The sequence below is a fragment of the Anguilla rostrata genome, chromosome 12 (genome assembly GCF_018555375.3).
Source record: "Anguilla rostrata isolate EN2019 chromosome 12, ASM1855537v3, whole genome shotgun sequence".
NCBI classification, from domain to species: domain Eukaryota; kingdom Metazoa; phylum Chordata; class Actinopteri; order Anguilliformes; family Anguillidae; genus Anguilla; species Anguilla rostrata.
The window spans coordinates 38,804,247-38,819,561 of NC_057944.1; the positions used below are offsets into that span (position 1 = coordinate 38,804,247).

Below are 15,315 nucleotides of genomic sequence, written 5' to 3' on the forward strand. Positions count from 1 at the left end.
ACACACACACACACACTCACTCTCTCTCACACACACACACACACACACACTCACTCTCATACACACACACACACACACACACACACACTCACTCTCTCTCATACACACACACACACACACTCTCTCTCATACACACACACACACACCAACACACACACACACACACTCTCTCATACACACACACACACACACACACACACACTCACTCTCTCTCATACACACACACTCACACACACACTCACTCTCTCTCATACACACACACACACGCACACACACAATACAGCTGTGGTGACCGGCCCTGTTCCTGGAATGACCAGCCCTGTTCCCTTAGGGTTGGAATGAAAACCTACAGGACGGTAGATCTCCATGAACAGGGTTGGTTACCATTGACCTACATATTTGTCAAGGCAAAAGAGAGGAAATGGAGCGGTAGAAGTGCATGCTGGGAAAATGTTACTTCCACAGCGTGATACTGCGTGACTCATTTCACACCCAGGGCCTGATTTGCTGAGCCCGTGCGAAACCTTTTAGCACACGCAAAACTAATAACGCAACCAATGATTGGTGCAAAACCAATGCTGTGACCAATCATTGGTCATGTTATTGGTTTTGGGTGTGCTGAAGGCCTTAGTAAATCTGGCTCTCAGAGTTCAGGTCAGGGTCATTTCCCAGAGGCGGCCTATAAGTGTATATAGTGCAGATTCAACAGAACAGCTGGTAAAAAAATGCTATCATTACACATCAAACGGCGACAGAAATGGTTGTAGCCTTCTCACACTTCCTAGAAAGAGAATGGTGTATTTAGCTTATCAGAATATAGCACATCAGCAATTGAGTTTCAATTAAGACTCTAATATTCTGTGTGGGAAGCAACTTTTCTCTCATCTTTTATGGCTTTCTCATAGCTCTAGCGATGAAATGGGGCACTGGGGTGATCGGCTCAATGTTAAAATAATTTTTTTGGAAAAAGGCCGTTGGACATATAGCGGTGTCTGGCGCAAGGGGTGGGCATGCGTCCCAGGGTTCTCCCTTTGAACTTCAGCGCAGTTCCACGCGGTTCAGACAGGGGGCGGTGTGCCGTGTGGTTGCCTTCCAATAGGCCTGTGTGAAATATTTGGTAGAACTGGGTAGAACTTTGCCTCGCTGTCTGTCAGAAATCATGTGTTTGCTCAGACTTCTCTCCAGCTACTGGGCTGCGAGGGAATATTTAGATTTGTTTTTTCTTATTCAGGCGAGATCTTTACTGGCACTTCATTTTACACCATGACTTATCGACGCTTAACTACGCGGCAGTCACAGAGCTGATATAATTGGGATTTCTGAGTTTAGAGTGTGATGCAGGGTTCATTGACTGCATTAACCTAAGTGCGGTTAATTATTTTCCGAAGACAAGTGATGAGAATATAATGCCAGCGCAGCGACGTATGGGAGGGAGAGGAGAGGCCATTAAGAGAGGAAAGACTACAAAGAGGAGATATTTAAACCAAAAAGCAGACCAGTTTAATTATATTGTCAAACACATTCCATTCAGAGTTGGGAGTTCAACTGTTTGCCATCTGAATAAAATCTTGTCTGGGTGTAATTTCACCCCATTTCATTTTTCTTTCTTTCTTTTTTTATTTTTTATTTTTTACAAGTTTCAATGTTTCCGGCTGCATAACGGCTGCATAATGCAATTGCAGATAATTTTCAATTATTACATGCGCATTTAACTGTCTTACACAATGGCGTTTTCCGCATGGCCTCATGGGGTATAGTAGGACTTTGATGGCGGAGAGGTGAAGGCTTTAGCCTGCTCTCAGAAATTAGGCTGTCTCTCAAGACCCTGAAAGGCCTTCAGGACCAGGGACAGAGGCAGCCGGAGCTGCTGGCAGTTTCAGGACCAGGGACAGCGGCAGCTTTGTCTCTCGGCTGTTTCAGTACCGCGGAAAGCGGCAGCCTCATCTCCTGGCAGATTCAGGACCAAGGACAGCGGCCGCCTCATCCCCTGGCAGATTCAGGACCAAGGACAGCGGCCGCCTCATCTCCTGGCAGGCTCAGCTGAGGTTAATTGGAAATCAGTGCAGCTGTTGCCTATTGGCTTCATCAGGTCTGTTGTAAAGGCACAGATTGCCTTCTTTTTCAGGACCTGCTCACTTTTTTTTTCTTTTTTGGGGTGGCCTTCTGTTTGACAGGTTTTTTTTTTTTTTTTCAATTCCCCCTCCTCTGTCCTCCTCCTGCCTCCTCCTCTTCCTCTTTGAACCGCCACATGGCTCAGATCAACAGGGGATTGTTTGTGACCCAGGCAGATATTTGTTTGAGAGGCGTTTAACTCACCACATGCGGATCAACATTGAAAGCCTTCCTCCAGCAGGTCCCTGAGAGCCTTCCGTGAAAGAACACAAACCAAAATATGCAATTAAAAAATGGCTAGAAATTCCCTCTGAGGTTAGGTGAGAAGAGAATCTTTCTTTAAAAATCGTGATCGGCAGGAATTTCACTGGTGCGTAAAATATTTACGGTTTTTTTTTTGTCTTTAGTGTGAAGTGTATTGCCCAGAGTGGTTTCACACCAGACTGCGGATTTCACACCTTCAGACGCCTGTGATCTTTCTGCACGACCCGTGCAGATGCGCTCTCTGTGCATCTGTGGGTCAGCTGCAGACGGAGGGAGAAGCGCTCCAGAGCAGCTAGAGCGTGGGGGAGGGGAGGAGCGGTTGTGCAAAGCTCTCTGTGCATCTGTGGGTCAGCTGCAGACGGAGGGAGAAGCGCTCCAGAGCAGCTAGAGCGTGGGGGAGGGGAGGAGCGGTTGTGCAAAGCTCTCTGTGCATCTGTGGGTCAGCTGCAGACGGAGGGAGAAGAGCTCCAGAGCAGCTAGAGCGTGGGGAGGGAGGAGCGGTTGTGTAAAGCTCTCTGTGCATCTGTGGGTCAGCTGCAGACGGAGGGAGAAGCGCTCCAGAGCAGCTAGAACGTGGGGGAGGGGAGGAGCGGTTGTGCAAAGCGCAGTTTCTACGCACGGGAGCGGTCTGACGGTATGGGCAGCGACCCCTTAAACTGGCCTTCAGAGGGCTGGGGCTCTGGGTGAAATGAGGAGTAATTCTGGGGTTCCCCGGGTCCCCACATTCTCGGCGCTCAGAGCGGAATGGCAAGGCTTCACGCTCGGCATGTACAGCCTCCTGCTTGCTGTGTGCCATCCAGGATTATGGTCATGTGATCATGAGTTAGATATCAGTTACATTTCGTAATTACCTTACATTTGATTTGGAAAATGAACCTGATCCCACGGGGACAGCAGGGTGTGTGCGCTCTTGAATACTGTCCCCTCAGCCTCGCCAGCTGTTCATTTGGTTCCACCTCAGCCATTATGTTTGTGCAGCGTAGTGCAGTTTAAGTATTAAGAAGCAGCTGCTCTCTGTCCACTTGATTCATTTCCCAGAATGCTCCATCAAACTATAACCGCATGTGTATGAAGTCCAAATGGCATTTCTCACTGACTTTAGAGAAGCACATTATTTTTTTTTTGTCTGTGGCCTTTCACTGCATTAATGGTCTGCGTAAATCTCCGGGTTTGACTGCGACCGTCATCCCAGAGTGCTCTTATCACGCCTCCTCCTCACGCCTGGACACGTGTGATTACGAGTTCTGCAGCTGAACATCACGGTTGTGAAAGATTCCCTGGTGGTGTGTTGAGTCAGTGTAATCCCTCTCAGGACCAGGGCTGTCAATGAAGCGGCCGATCAGATCGCGGTGCATTGTGGGGGGAGTGTGGGGGGAGTGTGAGGGAATGGGGGGGGGGGGGGGGGCTCGCGCAGTGAGCGGTAATCTGCGGCAGGTTTCTGTTCCAAACGGCCGGCTCTGCCGCGCGGGCCACGCCAGCCAGCCGCCGGGCGCTCGTGTCCCGCAGGACGGGAGGAAGCGACCAATCACGCGCGGCGAACACTCGTGTCCCGCAGGACGGGAGGAAGCGACCAATCACGCGACGCGTCCGAGGCGGGAAACGACCAATCGCCCCACCTCGTTCCCCCGGCGAAGCATCCTCCGGCGACCTCAGTCAGGACCATCCTCCCTGATCTCTCGGCAGCAGTCCTCACGGCTGCCGATGTCAGGACATCACTCTGATGCATGCTGGAAGTACGGCTGCGGCCCAGCCAGGCTGACTGTTCGTGAGGCGGAGCTGCTGGTTCAGTACTCCCTGTCCCTTCGCCAGGTTAGGGAGTGCGCCTTGGGTTCGAACGCCTCCCAGACCAGACACCTCCCACCTTCAGACCATTACTTTAAGAGCTTTTTAACCCTTTAGAGACTAAAAATAATCTGGCAGGTTGAAAAGAGACATTGATTTTTCAGTGTGAAGACAGAAATTTTTTCAGGTTGTGTTTTGTTTAATTAAATGTTTTTTTTTCAGATTTTTTTTTTTTAAACTGGCACTTTAAGGGTTAAAGTGATCTAAATGTGTGTTTGACCCAGGTCTGACACTCCTCCCCTCCACTTCCTTTCCTCCCCCTGTTTCATGAATCATGGGTATTCCTCCACCCCCGCTGCCCTCGTGAACACACACTGTTTAAATCCCTGACTGCTCAAATCCCATTTGCTGGAAACAACAATCTCAAAACAAAAACAAAAAAAACAAAAAAAAGAGATGGAGATGGTTTCCTTTGAATGCGCTTCCCGGCCCTGTCAAGCTGGGATTTTATATTTCCTCTGGCTTTGTGGCTCTGCCTCCATGAAAAAACCCAATTTTGCGGGCCTCCCTCTGAGAAGCGCGGGCCTCTGATATTGAGATTGCACGTCGGGGACGCCTGAGCTCCAGAGCGTCTCTGCGGTCTGCAGTAATTCACCGATGCCAGCAGTAAAACAGCCGCCTGATTGTTTCACTGCCGCTGTAGATTATTGGTGTGAAGTTATATCGGTCCAACGGAGCAGTAGAGCCGTGTTGCATCCTGGCATCGGCTGCATTAAAATAAAAGGGAACAGAGCCCAGACGGAATTTTCCCAGAGAGGCTGATGGGAAATGTAGTTCAGAGGTACTCTGGACTCCAATAGAGCAGGCTAAAAGAAACAACAGACCCCAGAAAACTGTGACCCACTCCTTCAGAACCTTCAAACAAAGAGCAGTATTCTGGCTAGGTACACTTGGCAGCAGCTCACGCCTTAGCAAAGCCGTTGGAGAGATTGGAGTTTCCATGATTGACAGGGTTGTTAACCCAGTGACACGTAAGACATTGGGTATGACATTAAGGCATTTGTCTGTGTGTTTGATTGACATTTAGCCGATCCAATTCTGGCAAATAATGTATGAGGATATCATCCATGATTTGCTATGTCCCTGAAGGTTATTCGTCTGTGACTCTCCTACACATGCTGTGATATTTCACTTTTAGTAGTAGGCAGTATTACATTATTATTAAATAATAAATAAGCAAACGATAAACTTTATATATATAGCACCTTTTGTGCAAGTTATTTGTAGCAGAAAAGTAATGGGATAAAAAGATGATTTAGTAAAAAAAAAAAAAAGACACTTCCAAGAAAATGCAAATACATAGTAAAATATAAATGGACGATATTTAAAATACTCAAAATAAACTACGAAAGAAAGCTTAATCAAATAAATAAGGCTAAAGGTGTAACTTGTGGGGGTATGGGGTGTTCACAATCCCTCCAATGTTGCAGAACAGGCCAAATAACCCCCTCCCCAATAATACAGCATGGTGATGAGAACAGTAATTTCAATACTGTTGCAATTTGGGGGGGGGACCCCCATGGAGCATTGCAGCTCCTAACTTACGCCCTTGAATAAAACCTCGTTAAAGATAAAATAATGGCGAGTGCCACCCAAATTAATTGAAAGCCGTGTGAAAAGATGTGTTTACAGTCGACTCGCCCGAAATCGACATATCGCCAGTGATCCATCACCGGGACTTAAGGGCCCCCTGAGCCGTTTCCAGGGCGACGCGCGCCGCATGCTAACGTGCGCGTTAATGCAAGCGTTGGGCACCTTGGCGGCGGTCACGGGCGATTGGCTCTCATTAGGCGCGGCAGCTGCTGGCCGATCGTCTGCAGCTGTTTCTCCCTCGGCCCTGTGCGCTGCGTTCGCTACGCTAGCAGATCGCGCGCGCGTCTGGAACCCGCAGGTTAGCATATGCTGGGCTACGGTACATCTGTGCGCGTGTTAGCTGCGCTAGTAGATCACGCTAACCGGCGGTTAGCATATCCTGGGCTGCGGCACACCTGTGCGTGCGTTAGCTTGGGCTAGTAGATCATGCTCACGTCTGGAACCAGCGGTTAGCATATCCTGGGCTGCGATACGCCTGTGTGCACATTAGCTGCGCTAGCAGATCACACTAACCAGTGGTTAGCATATGCAAGCGGTTGTGCTCAGAGCAGCTGGCGTGATGTCTCTCTGAATAGGAAGAGGACAGCGCTCTGCCTTCCTTAATCAGTGGGAGTCTTTGTGCGCAGCAGAGATTCAGTGTCTGTCTCTCTCCGTCTCTCCCACCCCTCTCTCAGTGCTGTGTGTTTTTGCTCAGGGCTGTTTACATGCACGTTTCATGTGTAGGGCTAGCAGCGATGATGAGTTACAAAGCCCTTCAAAATAAAATGGCCCTTTCCTCTCTCGCTCTCTCATTTTCTCTCTCTCTCTCCCATCTGCCTCTCTCTCACTTGCTCTCTGTCTCTCTCCTTCTCTGTCTCACTTTCTTTCTATCCTGCTCCTCCTTCCCTCCCTCTCTCCCCTCCCTGCTTCTCAGTCTCTCACCCTCCCTCCCTCCCCCCTCGCTCGCTCAGTAAAAGCTGATGATTGCCCCCCTGCAGGTCCCCCAGGTCCCCCGGGGGTGGTGATTGTGGAGGAGATCACGGACACCACGGCGACGCTGTCCTGGAGCCGGGGGGTGGACAACCACAGCCCCATCGGCTCCTACAACCTGCAGGCCCGGAGCCCCTTCTCCCTGGGCTGGCAGACCGTCAGGACAGGTAAGGGCTATGGGGGGGGTTTAACCTGGGGAGGGGGGGCGACTGCAGGCCCGGAGCCCCTTCTCCCTGGGCTGGCAGACCGTCAGGACAGGTAAGGGCTATGGGTGGGGGGGGGGGGCACTGCTGCTCTTCTCGTACCCACTCCCTTTGATAGCACAGTGCCCTTTATACCGTGGACTGGGTGGATACTCCACTCTGATTGGCTGGGAGGTGTGTGTTAAGACTGTTTAACTCACAGGTAGTTTGGGTTAAGATTAATCACCGTTCTACACCCAAATGCCGCCTTTGTTGTTGTTGTTGGTGTTGTTGTTGTGGGCTGGTTACAGTATCACTGAGTCGCTGAGTTAGCTGAGCAGTTTGGTGTTTATATGTGTTGTACGGAGGGGTTTGGTCCTGGGGATCCAAAAGGGAGGGAGTAGAGGTTCCGCTCACAGGCCCGGTGCTGTTCTGGTACCAGCTCCCCCTAACAGTCAGATGCATCCTGACTCCCACAGAATCCCCCAACAACGCGTGTGAAAAGGGAGCTTTTGCTCTCAGCCCTCTACCCTTCCATAACCCAAAACTCAGCCCTTTTATGCATCCGCCGCTGGCTCCTGCACGCTATGTTCCGTTTACATTTTTAGGCGTGTAGCCAGGTGTGTGTGCGCCTCTTACCCAGAACAGCTCGCGCGCATTTACGTGCAACCCCCATTCATGTTTACTCAAGTGCTTCAGTTTCAGTGCCTTTGCTCAAGGGTAACGACGGCAGCGCCTCCCCGGGGAATCGAACCGACAGCCTCGGGGTCGCGGGTCCTGTTCCCTAACCACTGCGCCACGCTGCCGCCCCCCCCCCCGGAGAGAGACGCCCGCTTCGCACAAAAAGAGCTCGTTTCAATTTCTGCCAAATTCTCATGAACTGCTGCTGACTTCAATCCTATGCTAGTGAATTAGAGTAGAGCCTCTCCCCCCACCCCACCCCACCCCACCCCACCCGCCAAAATAGCTTCTCGTGATAATATCCAGAGCGGGATCCTTCTCATTTAGAGTCAGGTGTAAAAGTCATAGTATTTCCCACACCTGTTTTATTGGGCTGTCAGAAGTTTAATGGCCTTATTTTCTGTGTGCCTTTCCTGCCGGCCCCTCCGTCGGTGGCCTGTGATGCGGAGGGCCTGTGATGCGGAGGGCCTGTGATGCGGGCCTGTGATGAGGGGGGCCTGTGGGTGGGTCCGCGCGAGCGATCCGTTTAACCGCGGCCCTGTCACGCCGGAGTGATGTGAGAGATTCGCGCTCGATAATGATTCATCTCCGGACGGCTGACTCACCGCCCCCCTCTCCTCCTCCCCCCCCCCCCCCGAAACACGGCTCGGCCCCAGCGCCGCGCGGGACGATGGGGGGGCGGTTTTGAGGCCTCTGTGAGCTAACGAGCGCGGCGATTTGGCTGACTAAGTGAGGAGGTGAGGGTTTTCCGCCTCGTTCGCCGCAGACGGAGCGCTTGGCGTGCGAGCGGAGAGCCGCCGAGGCCGCGGAGGACCCTCCACTCTGGCGGTTATCGGCCGATAAGAGCGTTCCCACTCAGCTCCTGCATAACACACAGGGGCTGAACGCGAAGGGGGAGAATTTTAGGCCTTTTTTTATTGTATCACAAGAGCTATCAGGACAGAATGTACTTACTCTTACAACAGCTTTTTGAAAATCACCGAATTATATATTTGATATTTTTTTTTATGTGCCTGATAACTCGCTCACCTGATTATTTATGAGGATTTCTTGCGGGGTCCCCCCCCCCGCGATGCTGGGCTGGCCTCAGGTAACCCTGGCCCCCCGACCCAGGGCTTCTCTCCCTGATGGAGAGTAATGAGGTCTTGCGGAGGTGTGGAGCAGGGTTAGCTGCAGGGTTAAATGTGCCCGCTCTGCCTCTTCCCCACTCTGTGTGTATAATTACAGAGCCCCCCCCGCTCCACCGAGCTCTCCTGCCACGGCTGTGTCCTCAGGGGAAGTGCGTCTCTGCGTCTGTTCCCTTTCCCATCCGGCCTCTCTCCCTCTCTCTCTCTCTAACTCCCTCTCTCTCTCTCTCCCTCTCTCTCACTCGCTCTCTCTCTCTCTCTCTCTGCGTGCCAAGCGACGAAATGCGATCCTCTTTTTATTTTAATTTAACCCAGCGAATGAAGCCGAGTCTCAGACCGATTAATCTCCATTCGCTGCTGTTCTTGTGGCTCCGCCCCTGCGGTCACATCGCAGGAAGTGACCCGAAAGCCGGAGACCGAGGTCTGCTCGAGCTGAATTAAGGAGCGACGCTCGGAACCCTGCAAAAACTATTAAAGAGTCAAAGCGGCTTAGGGCAGAGGTGTGCGTGTGTGTGTGTGTGTGTGTGTGTGTGTGTGTGTGTGCATGCGTGCGTTCGTGTGAGTGTGTGTGTGTGTGTGTATGCCTGCATTCGTGTGAGTACGTTCTGATTGGCCGCTCTACATAGCCACTGCCTCCTATTGGCTCACAGTCCCCTGAGGGAATGTGAGCGTGACTCTGTTCACATCTGTTCCATCTGGTTTGTGCTTAATTATATCCACCCCCCCCCCCCCCACACCACCGTGTAGTGTAAGGAACCGGGCTCCTAAACCAAAAGGGTTTGCAGGTTTGATTCCCTGACAGGACACTGCCGCTGTACCCTAGAGCAAGGCGCTTAATCTGAATCACTTGGAAACGTTTGCGGTGTAAAAATGCTGAAAGTTGTGTTTAATGGTGCAGGATAAGAGCGTATGCTAAGTGGCGGTACTGTACCGTAACCCTGAACAAGTGCTGCGTGTGTGTGTTTCCTCAGCTTTCAAAGAGCGCTCTCCACCCTCCACCCTCCGCCCTCCGCCCTGCTGTTTTTTGAGCTTGCTGTCATTATGAGTCAGGGTGCTGGTAATCAGATCAGCATATTTAAATGCTCATTTAAGTATCTGAACCTTATTTAAATGGCGACGCTTCCCTCGTTTAAAGTGCTGTTCTCAGCTCTCCGATGCTCTTTCCGGTTTCCTGACGTTTTCCCGGAGTTCGGAAATAATTGCTGTGTGAAAATTGCTTATGAACGGCACACTACACAAAAAATAAAGCTTGTTTGACGATGTATTGATTGACTTATTGAGTGAGAAAATGTAACTGCTGTACCTGTGATTCTGCATATCAGTCTGATGGCCCCCATCCCCTACTGTATTTAAAACTGCAGTCAGTAAATGGACTTGGTACTGTAATCTCAGTTGCATATTTAAATGTGTATTTTTTTAAATATTTGAGCTTATTTTGCCTCAATCGCTTCTGATTGGGTAACAATTTGCAGACCCGAGTCATGTGACGGGGGACATGGAGTCGGCCGTGGCGGTGGAGCTGAACCCCTGGGTGGAGTACGAGTTTCGGGTGGTGGCCACCAACGCCATCGGGACGGGGGACCCCAGCGCCCCCTCCAGGGCGGTCCGGACCAAGGAAGCGGGTACGGTACAGGAAACGCCCGCCTGCAGGCGCCACCGCGGACGCTACGCTAAAGCTCTCAGACGGCTTCATGTGTGAGCCGCGGCGGGAATGGCGCGCGGTCGCTAGCTCCACGTTAGCGCCGCTCGTTTCACACGATGTCTAAAAGCGCACGGAGGAGGGTGAGAAACGTCCCTGCGGATCGCTGGGACTGGAGAAGCGTGGCCAAAGTTAAGAATTACTGGAGTATTAAATACACAGCAGTGTCTGCGAAGGCCTTTTAAAAGTCCGTCTGTGGTGTAGCGCTCCGACACGCGGGGTGAAGTCCAGAACTGCCTATTAACCTTGACGCCATGTCTTTGAAGCGTATGGCTTATAACTGCAGTGCCCAGTCAAACCACACACAGACAGGGAAACCGCAGGTACAGCCAAGTCCACAGTGCCTGGGGCTGGTGCAGTCAAATCACACACACAGACAGGGAAACTACAGGTACAGCCAAGTCCACAGTGCCTGGGGCTGGTGCAGTCAAATCACACACACAGACAGGGAAACTACAGGTACAGTCAAGTCCACAGTGCTTGGGGCTGGTGCAGTCAAATCACACACACAGACAGGGAAACCGCAGGTACAGCCAAGTCCACAGTGCCCGAAGCTGCCCCAGTTACACTACGGATATGAATGTTATTGTGTTTGTGTTATATTGATCCATACTGTTAGCTTCTCAGCACTGACACCCACATCCAGTCTGCAGAAGTCCTTTTTCAAATACGTTTTTAGGGCAGGATTATTTATTTATTTTTTTTAATGGCCGAAGAGAAGCAGACCTCGTCGCGCAGCGTGGGCTCGTGAGCCAGCTGTTTGGCAGTTTGGCGGCTCTCAGATCGCGCGGCGTGCTTGTCCGCGCGCGGAAGCGTTTCTCCGCGGGGAGGACGTTTACTCCGGCTGAGAGGCGCTCTGGTTGCTCGCCGCGCCGCTCGACGAGGAGCGGAATGCTAATGCCGCTCCCCCAGCAGCTGCGCCGAGTCCGAACCGCAGGCTTTCGCTCGTTAGCGCGCTAACTAGGCCCGGCGCACAGTTCAGCGTGCCGCGCGGCCCGCTTCCGACCACGCAGCTGCCGGTCGTTAGCCTGTTAAACGAGCGAGGATGGCCATCCTTACCTTTCAGCCAATAATATTCAGCATTCATTACGCGCCGCCCCAAAACATGAGTGATTAGGGCTCCGACTGGAAGAAGCAGAACTGGCCGTGTTTCTCCTTCATTCTTCAACGACAGACACAGTGATCGAGTGAGAGTCTGTACTGCAGTACTGACAGTGTTTGACCACCAGAGGCACCACAGGCGCCTAGCCTAGTACAGCACTACTCAGTGTCTGCAGGTATGTGCTCCAGCCATGCAGCACACCACCTGATTTCAGTAATAAGCTTACTTCCTGGAGCAAAGGGGTAAAACAGGGATGCTCAGCCCTGTTCCTGGAGATGTTTTAAGGTAGGGATTGCTCCAACCCTGACAAAGTATGCCTCATTCAACAGCTAGGGATCTCATTGAGCTGCTAATTAGTAGAATCCAGGGTGCCAAATTAGGATTTGGAGTGAACACCTTCAGGATGGTCACTCTCCAGGCACAGGGCTGTGCAGCCCTGAGGTAAAATAATCAGTGAAATCAGGTGGTGCAGTACAGGCGCACGGTCGGAGAAAATACCTACAGACCCTGTGGCCCTGCTGAACCTGGAGTTCAGCAGCGCTGGCTTAGTACCTACAGCCAGTAAGAAATTCTGAGTGCCTGTTGAGCTTTTGCAGTTCAGTATTATTTCCATCAGTACCCTCAGTAAAACCTTCAGCCTGCAGTAATTCTGCAAGTAGACAAGGATCCGTATTTATTCCCCTGCTTTTATGTGTGAACTCCAATGCTGTTGATGTTGATGCATCGTGTTGCATTAATACTTTCACTAGTCTGTTTGCTGTTTGTTTTTTTTTTCCCCCCTTTTGCTTTGTAAAAACACCGCCACGGTCTCAGATCACCAGATCGAATCCGTGCCAGTGCCGATTGTGGCCAGCAGCCAATTGGCTTTGCGTCGCCAAAGGGATATATGGGAAGGATGCCATTGGTGGGGATAACTGTGTTCATTGCTCAGCTGTGGCCTGATCTCTGTGCACACGTATGATTGGTCCTCCTCCTCCCCCACTCAACACGCGCACAGCTTGTGACTGCAGTGTGAGAAGGAGCAGCTGGCTGCCACTGCGTGTTTCAGAGCAGAAGCCGTTTCACCGACTTTTCACCCGCAAAAATGTTCACTGTTCGCTTTGCCTTCTGAGTTGTGATTTCCCTGAGGCTCAACGTGGGTGATTGACATGACGTGTCTGTCTGTCTGTCTGTCTGTCCTTCCATGTCTCCTACAGTTCCCTCGGTGGCCCCGGCCAACGTGAGCGGAGGAAATGGCCGTCGGCACGAGCTGGTGATATCCTGGGAGGTAAAGCTCGCATCACTAGGGGCTTCACCAATCAGGGGGAGATAAAATGGGGATTAGAATGCTATGATGTCATGAAGGGGAGGAGCTAAACCCTGGAGTACATTGGTAGCGACCAATGGAGCAATGCCAAAGGTGATCAGTGGATACAACCAGTGTCAGTGGCTTGGTCAGGTGCTCTGGGTGAGTGGGTGGGGTTGAAGATGGAGGAGGAGGTGACTTCTTTGAATGTAAACACAGGACCACAGCAAGGCTAAAAAAAATCCTGCATATCCTGCCTTTAATTTATTTGTTGGTGGTAAATCCATAAAGTAAATAGATAACCTTGCAGTTTAAGGGTGTGAAACCTGCTTGCAGTACTTGTTCAAATTACCACAGTATAAGTCACAACAAATTAACGCACTATTTGAAGGTAACACAGTCTGGCTAGCTTCACAGCTGTGAAATATTCCTATCATTAATTCACACAGTGCTGTGTACTAAATGATTTATTATTTTTTGTAGAGGAGAGTTGGATGTAGAACCCAAGGGTATTATGCTGAAAAGCTAATTCTTTCTTTTATTATCTATGCCATATTCCATTCCCTACACAATACTTTTCTTCCATCAATTACAGAGTTTACTTTAAATTTGCATTGTGTATTATTTTTATATTGAGCTGTTTCATTTACTGATTAGCAGTGATGCTAATAAAAGGGAAAAGGCGTGTAATCTGAAATTCAGTTTTGTTACCCAAGCATAACAGTGTGAATTATTTGATGTCTTTCTTGTGGAGCGTAAACAAGCTGTCTTTTGAGCAGGCAGTTCCGACGCTGCTGTTTTCATCTTGTGCTTCGTCAATTAACCCCTTTTACATTTCAAATTTCACGTTTATTGGTAATCTGCTGCAGTTCCCTTATTGAGGTGGTTTAAGCTGTGCTGTGTGTTAGAAATAGTCAGGACCACACCAGTAGTCACCACACCAATGTATAAAATGTAGCTCGCTTTCTTACTTCCTCCCTTTCCCTCCTCCTTTATCCCTCCCTTCTTTCCTCAATCGACCAGGAGGGATGTAAATTATGCGAAACTGTCCGTCGGTCTTCCAGTGATCACCCCTATAGAGTCCGGGATGTTAAATGAGCATCTGCTTATAATCTCATTCTTAACTCAGTTTGAGCAAAAAAAAAATCTTTTTTTGAAAGCAGTCAGTCTCCCAGATGGTCTGCCGGGCAGGACAGTAAGATGGCGCGCGGTCCCCCCCCCCCCCAAGGGGGAGCACACGTGTCACTTCCTGTCCGCATTGTTGCCGTGACAGCATTGTGCGGATGAGCTGGATGAATGAGCAGAGCAGACGGGTCTGAAATGGTGGCGATAAAAAGCCCCCATCAGCCAGGGAGAGGGAGAGAGAGAGAGAGAGAGAGAGAGACAGACAGAGAGAGGGAGAGAGAGAGACAGAGAGAGAGAGAGGGAGGGGGAGAGAGAGAGAGAGAGAAGGGAGGGAGAGAGAGAGAGAGAGAGAGAGGGGGAGAGAGAGGGGAGAGAAGGAGAGAGAGACAGAGAGAGAGAGAGGAGAGAGAGAGAGAGAGAGAGAGAGAGAGAGAGAGAGAGAGGTACGGAGAGAGAGAGAGAGAGAGAGGAGGGGAGAGAGGGGGAGACGAGAGAGAGAGAGGAGAGAGGAGGAGAGGGAGAGAGAGAGAGGAGAGGAGGGAAGAGGAGGAAGAGAGGGAGAGGGAGGAGAGAGAGAGAGGAGAGAGAAGAAGAGAGAGAGGGAGGAGAGAGAGAGAGAGAGAGAGGGAGGGGAGAGAGAGAGAGAGAGAGAGAGAGGAGGAGAGAGAGAGAGAGGATGGAGGGAGGGAGAGAGAGAGGGAGGGGGGAGAGAGAGAGAGGAGGGGAGAGAGAGGGGGGAGAGGAGAGAGAGCGAGAGAGAGAGCGGGAGAGAGAGAGAGAGAGGGAGGGAGAGGGGCGGCAGACGCGCCTGCTGCTGGCGGTCATTTCTACGGTTATTAAGAGCGTCGGACCGGCCGCCTGCGGGAAAATAACCTTCATGCCGAGAGAACAGCCCCTCGGTGGGGCATTATGGGGGAAAAACACGCACATTCCAGACGGGGAGAATGCGCTCCTCTGCTGGGGGCTGCCGCCAGGCATTACAGCCAGAGAGAGTCCTCGCTGTAAGTGTGGAATAACCGTCACTCTTAACCGCCGCTCTGCTCCCGGTGACGGTCCGGTAATGGCCGGTTCCACACGCGCCTGTGCGCTGAGGTCGGGCTGCGGGGGCGGAGCTTCAAGGGCCCGTTCTCACCGCGCTGTTTAACCCGTGCTGCTGCTTCCCCCTGATCATGCAGCCAGTACCCCGGGCTTAGCCTTCATATGGGCCTCATTACAGGTATCATAAGGCTTCATATGGGCCTCATTACAGGTGTCATAAGCCTTCATATGGGCCTCATTACAGGTGTCATAAGCCTTCATATGGGCCTCATTACAGGTATTATAAGCATTCATAG

The 15,315-nt window shown here is 51.1% G+C and overlaps 1 protein-coding gene across 1 annotated transcript in view; it reads left to right on the plus strand.

The window, feature by feature from the left end:
- Positions 1 to 15,315, plus strand: part of cntn5 (contactin 5) — a 205,952-nt gene that overhangs the window by 176,139 nt on the left and 14,498 nt on the right. Inside the window, exons 15-17 of the mRNA XM_064301519.1 lie at positions 6,789 to 6,947; positions 10,243 to 10,392; positions 12,768 to 12,838. Coding sequence (XP_064157589.1) covers positions 6,789 to 6,947; positions 10,243 to 10,392; positions 12,768 to 12,838 — 380 coding nt within the window. The remainder of the gene's footprint in view (positions 1 to 6,788; positions 6,948 to 10,242; positions 10,393 to 12,767; positions 12,839 to 15,315) is intronic.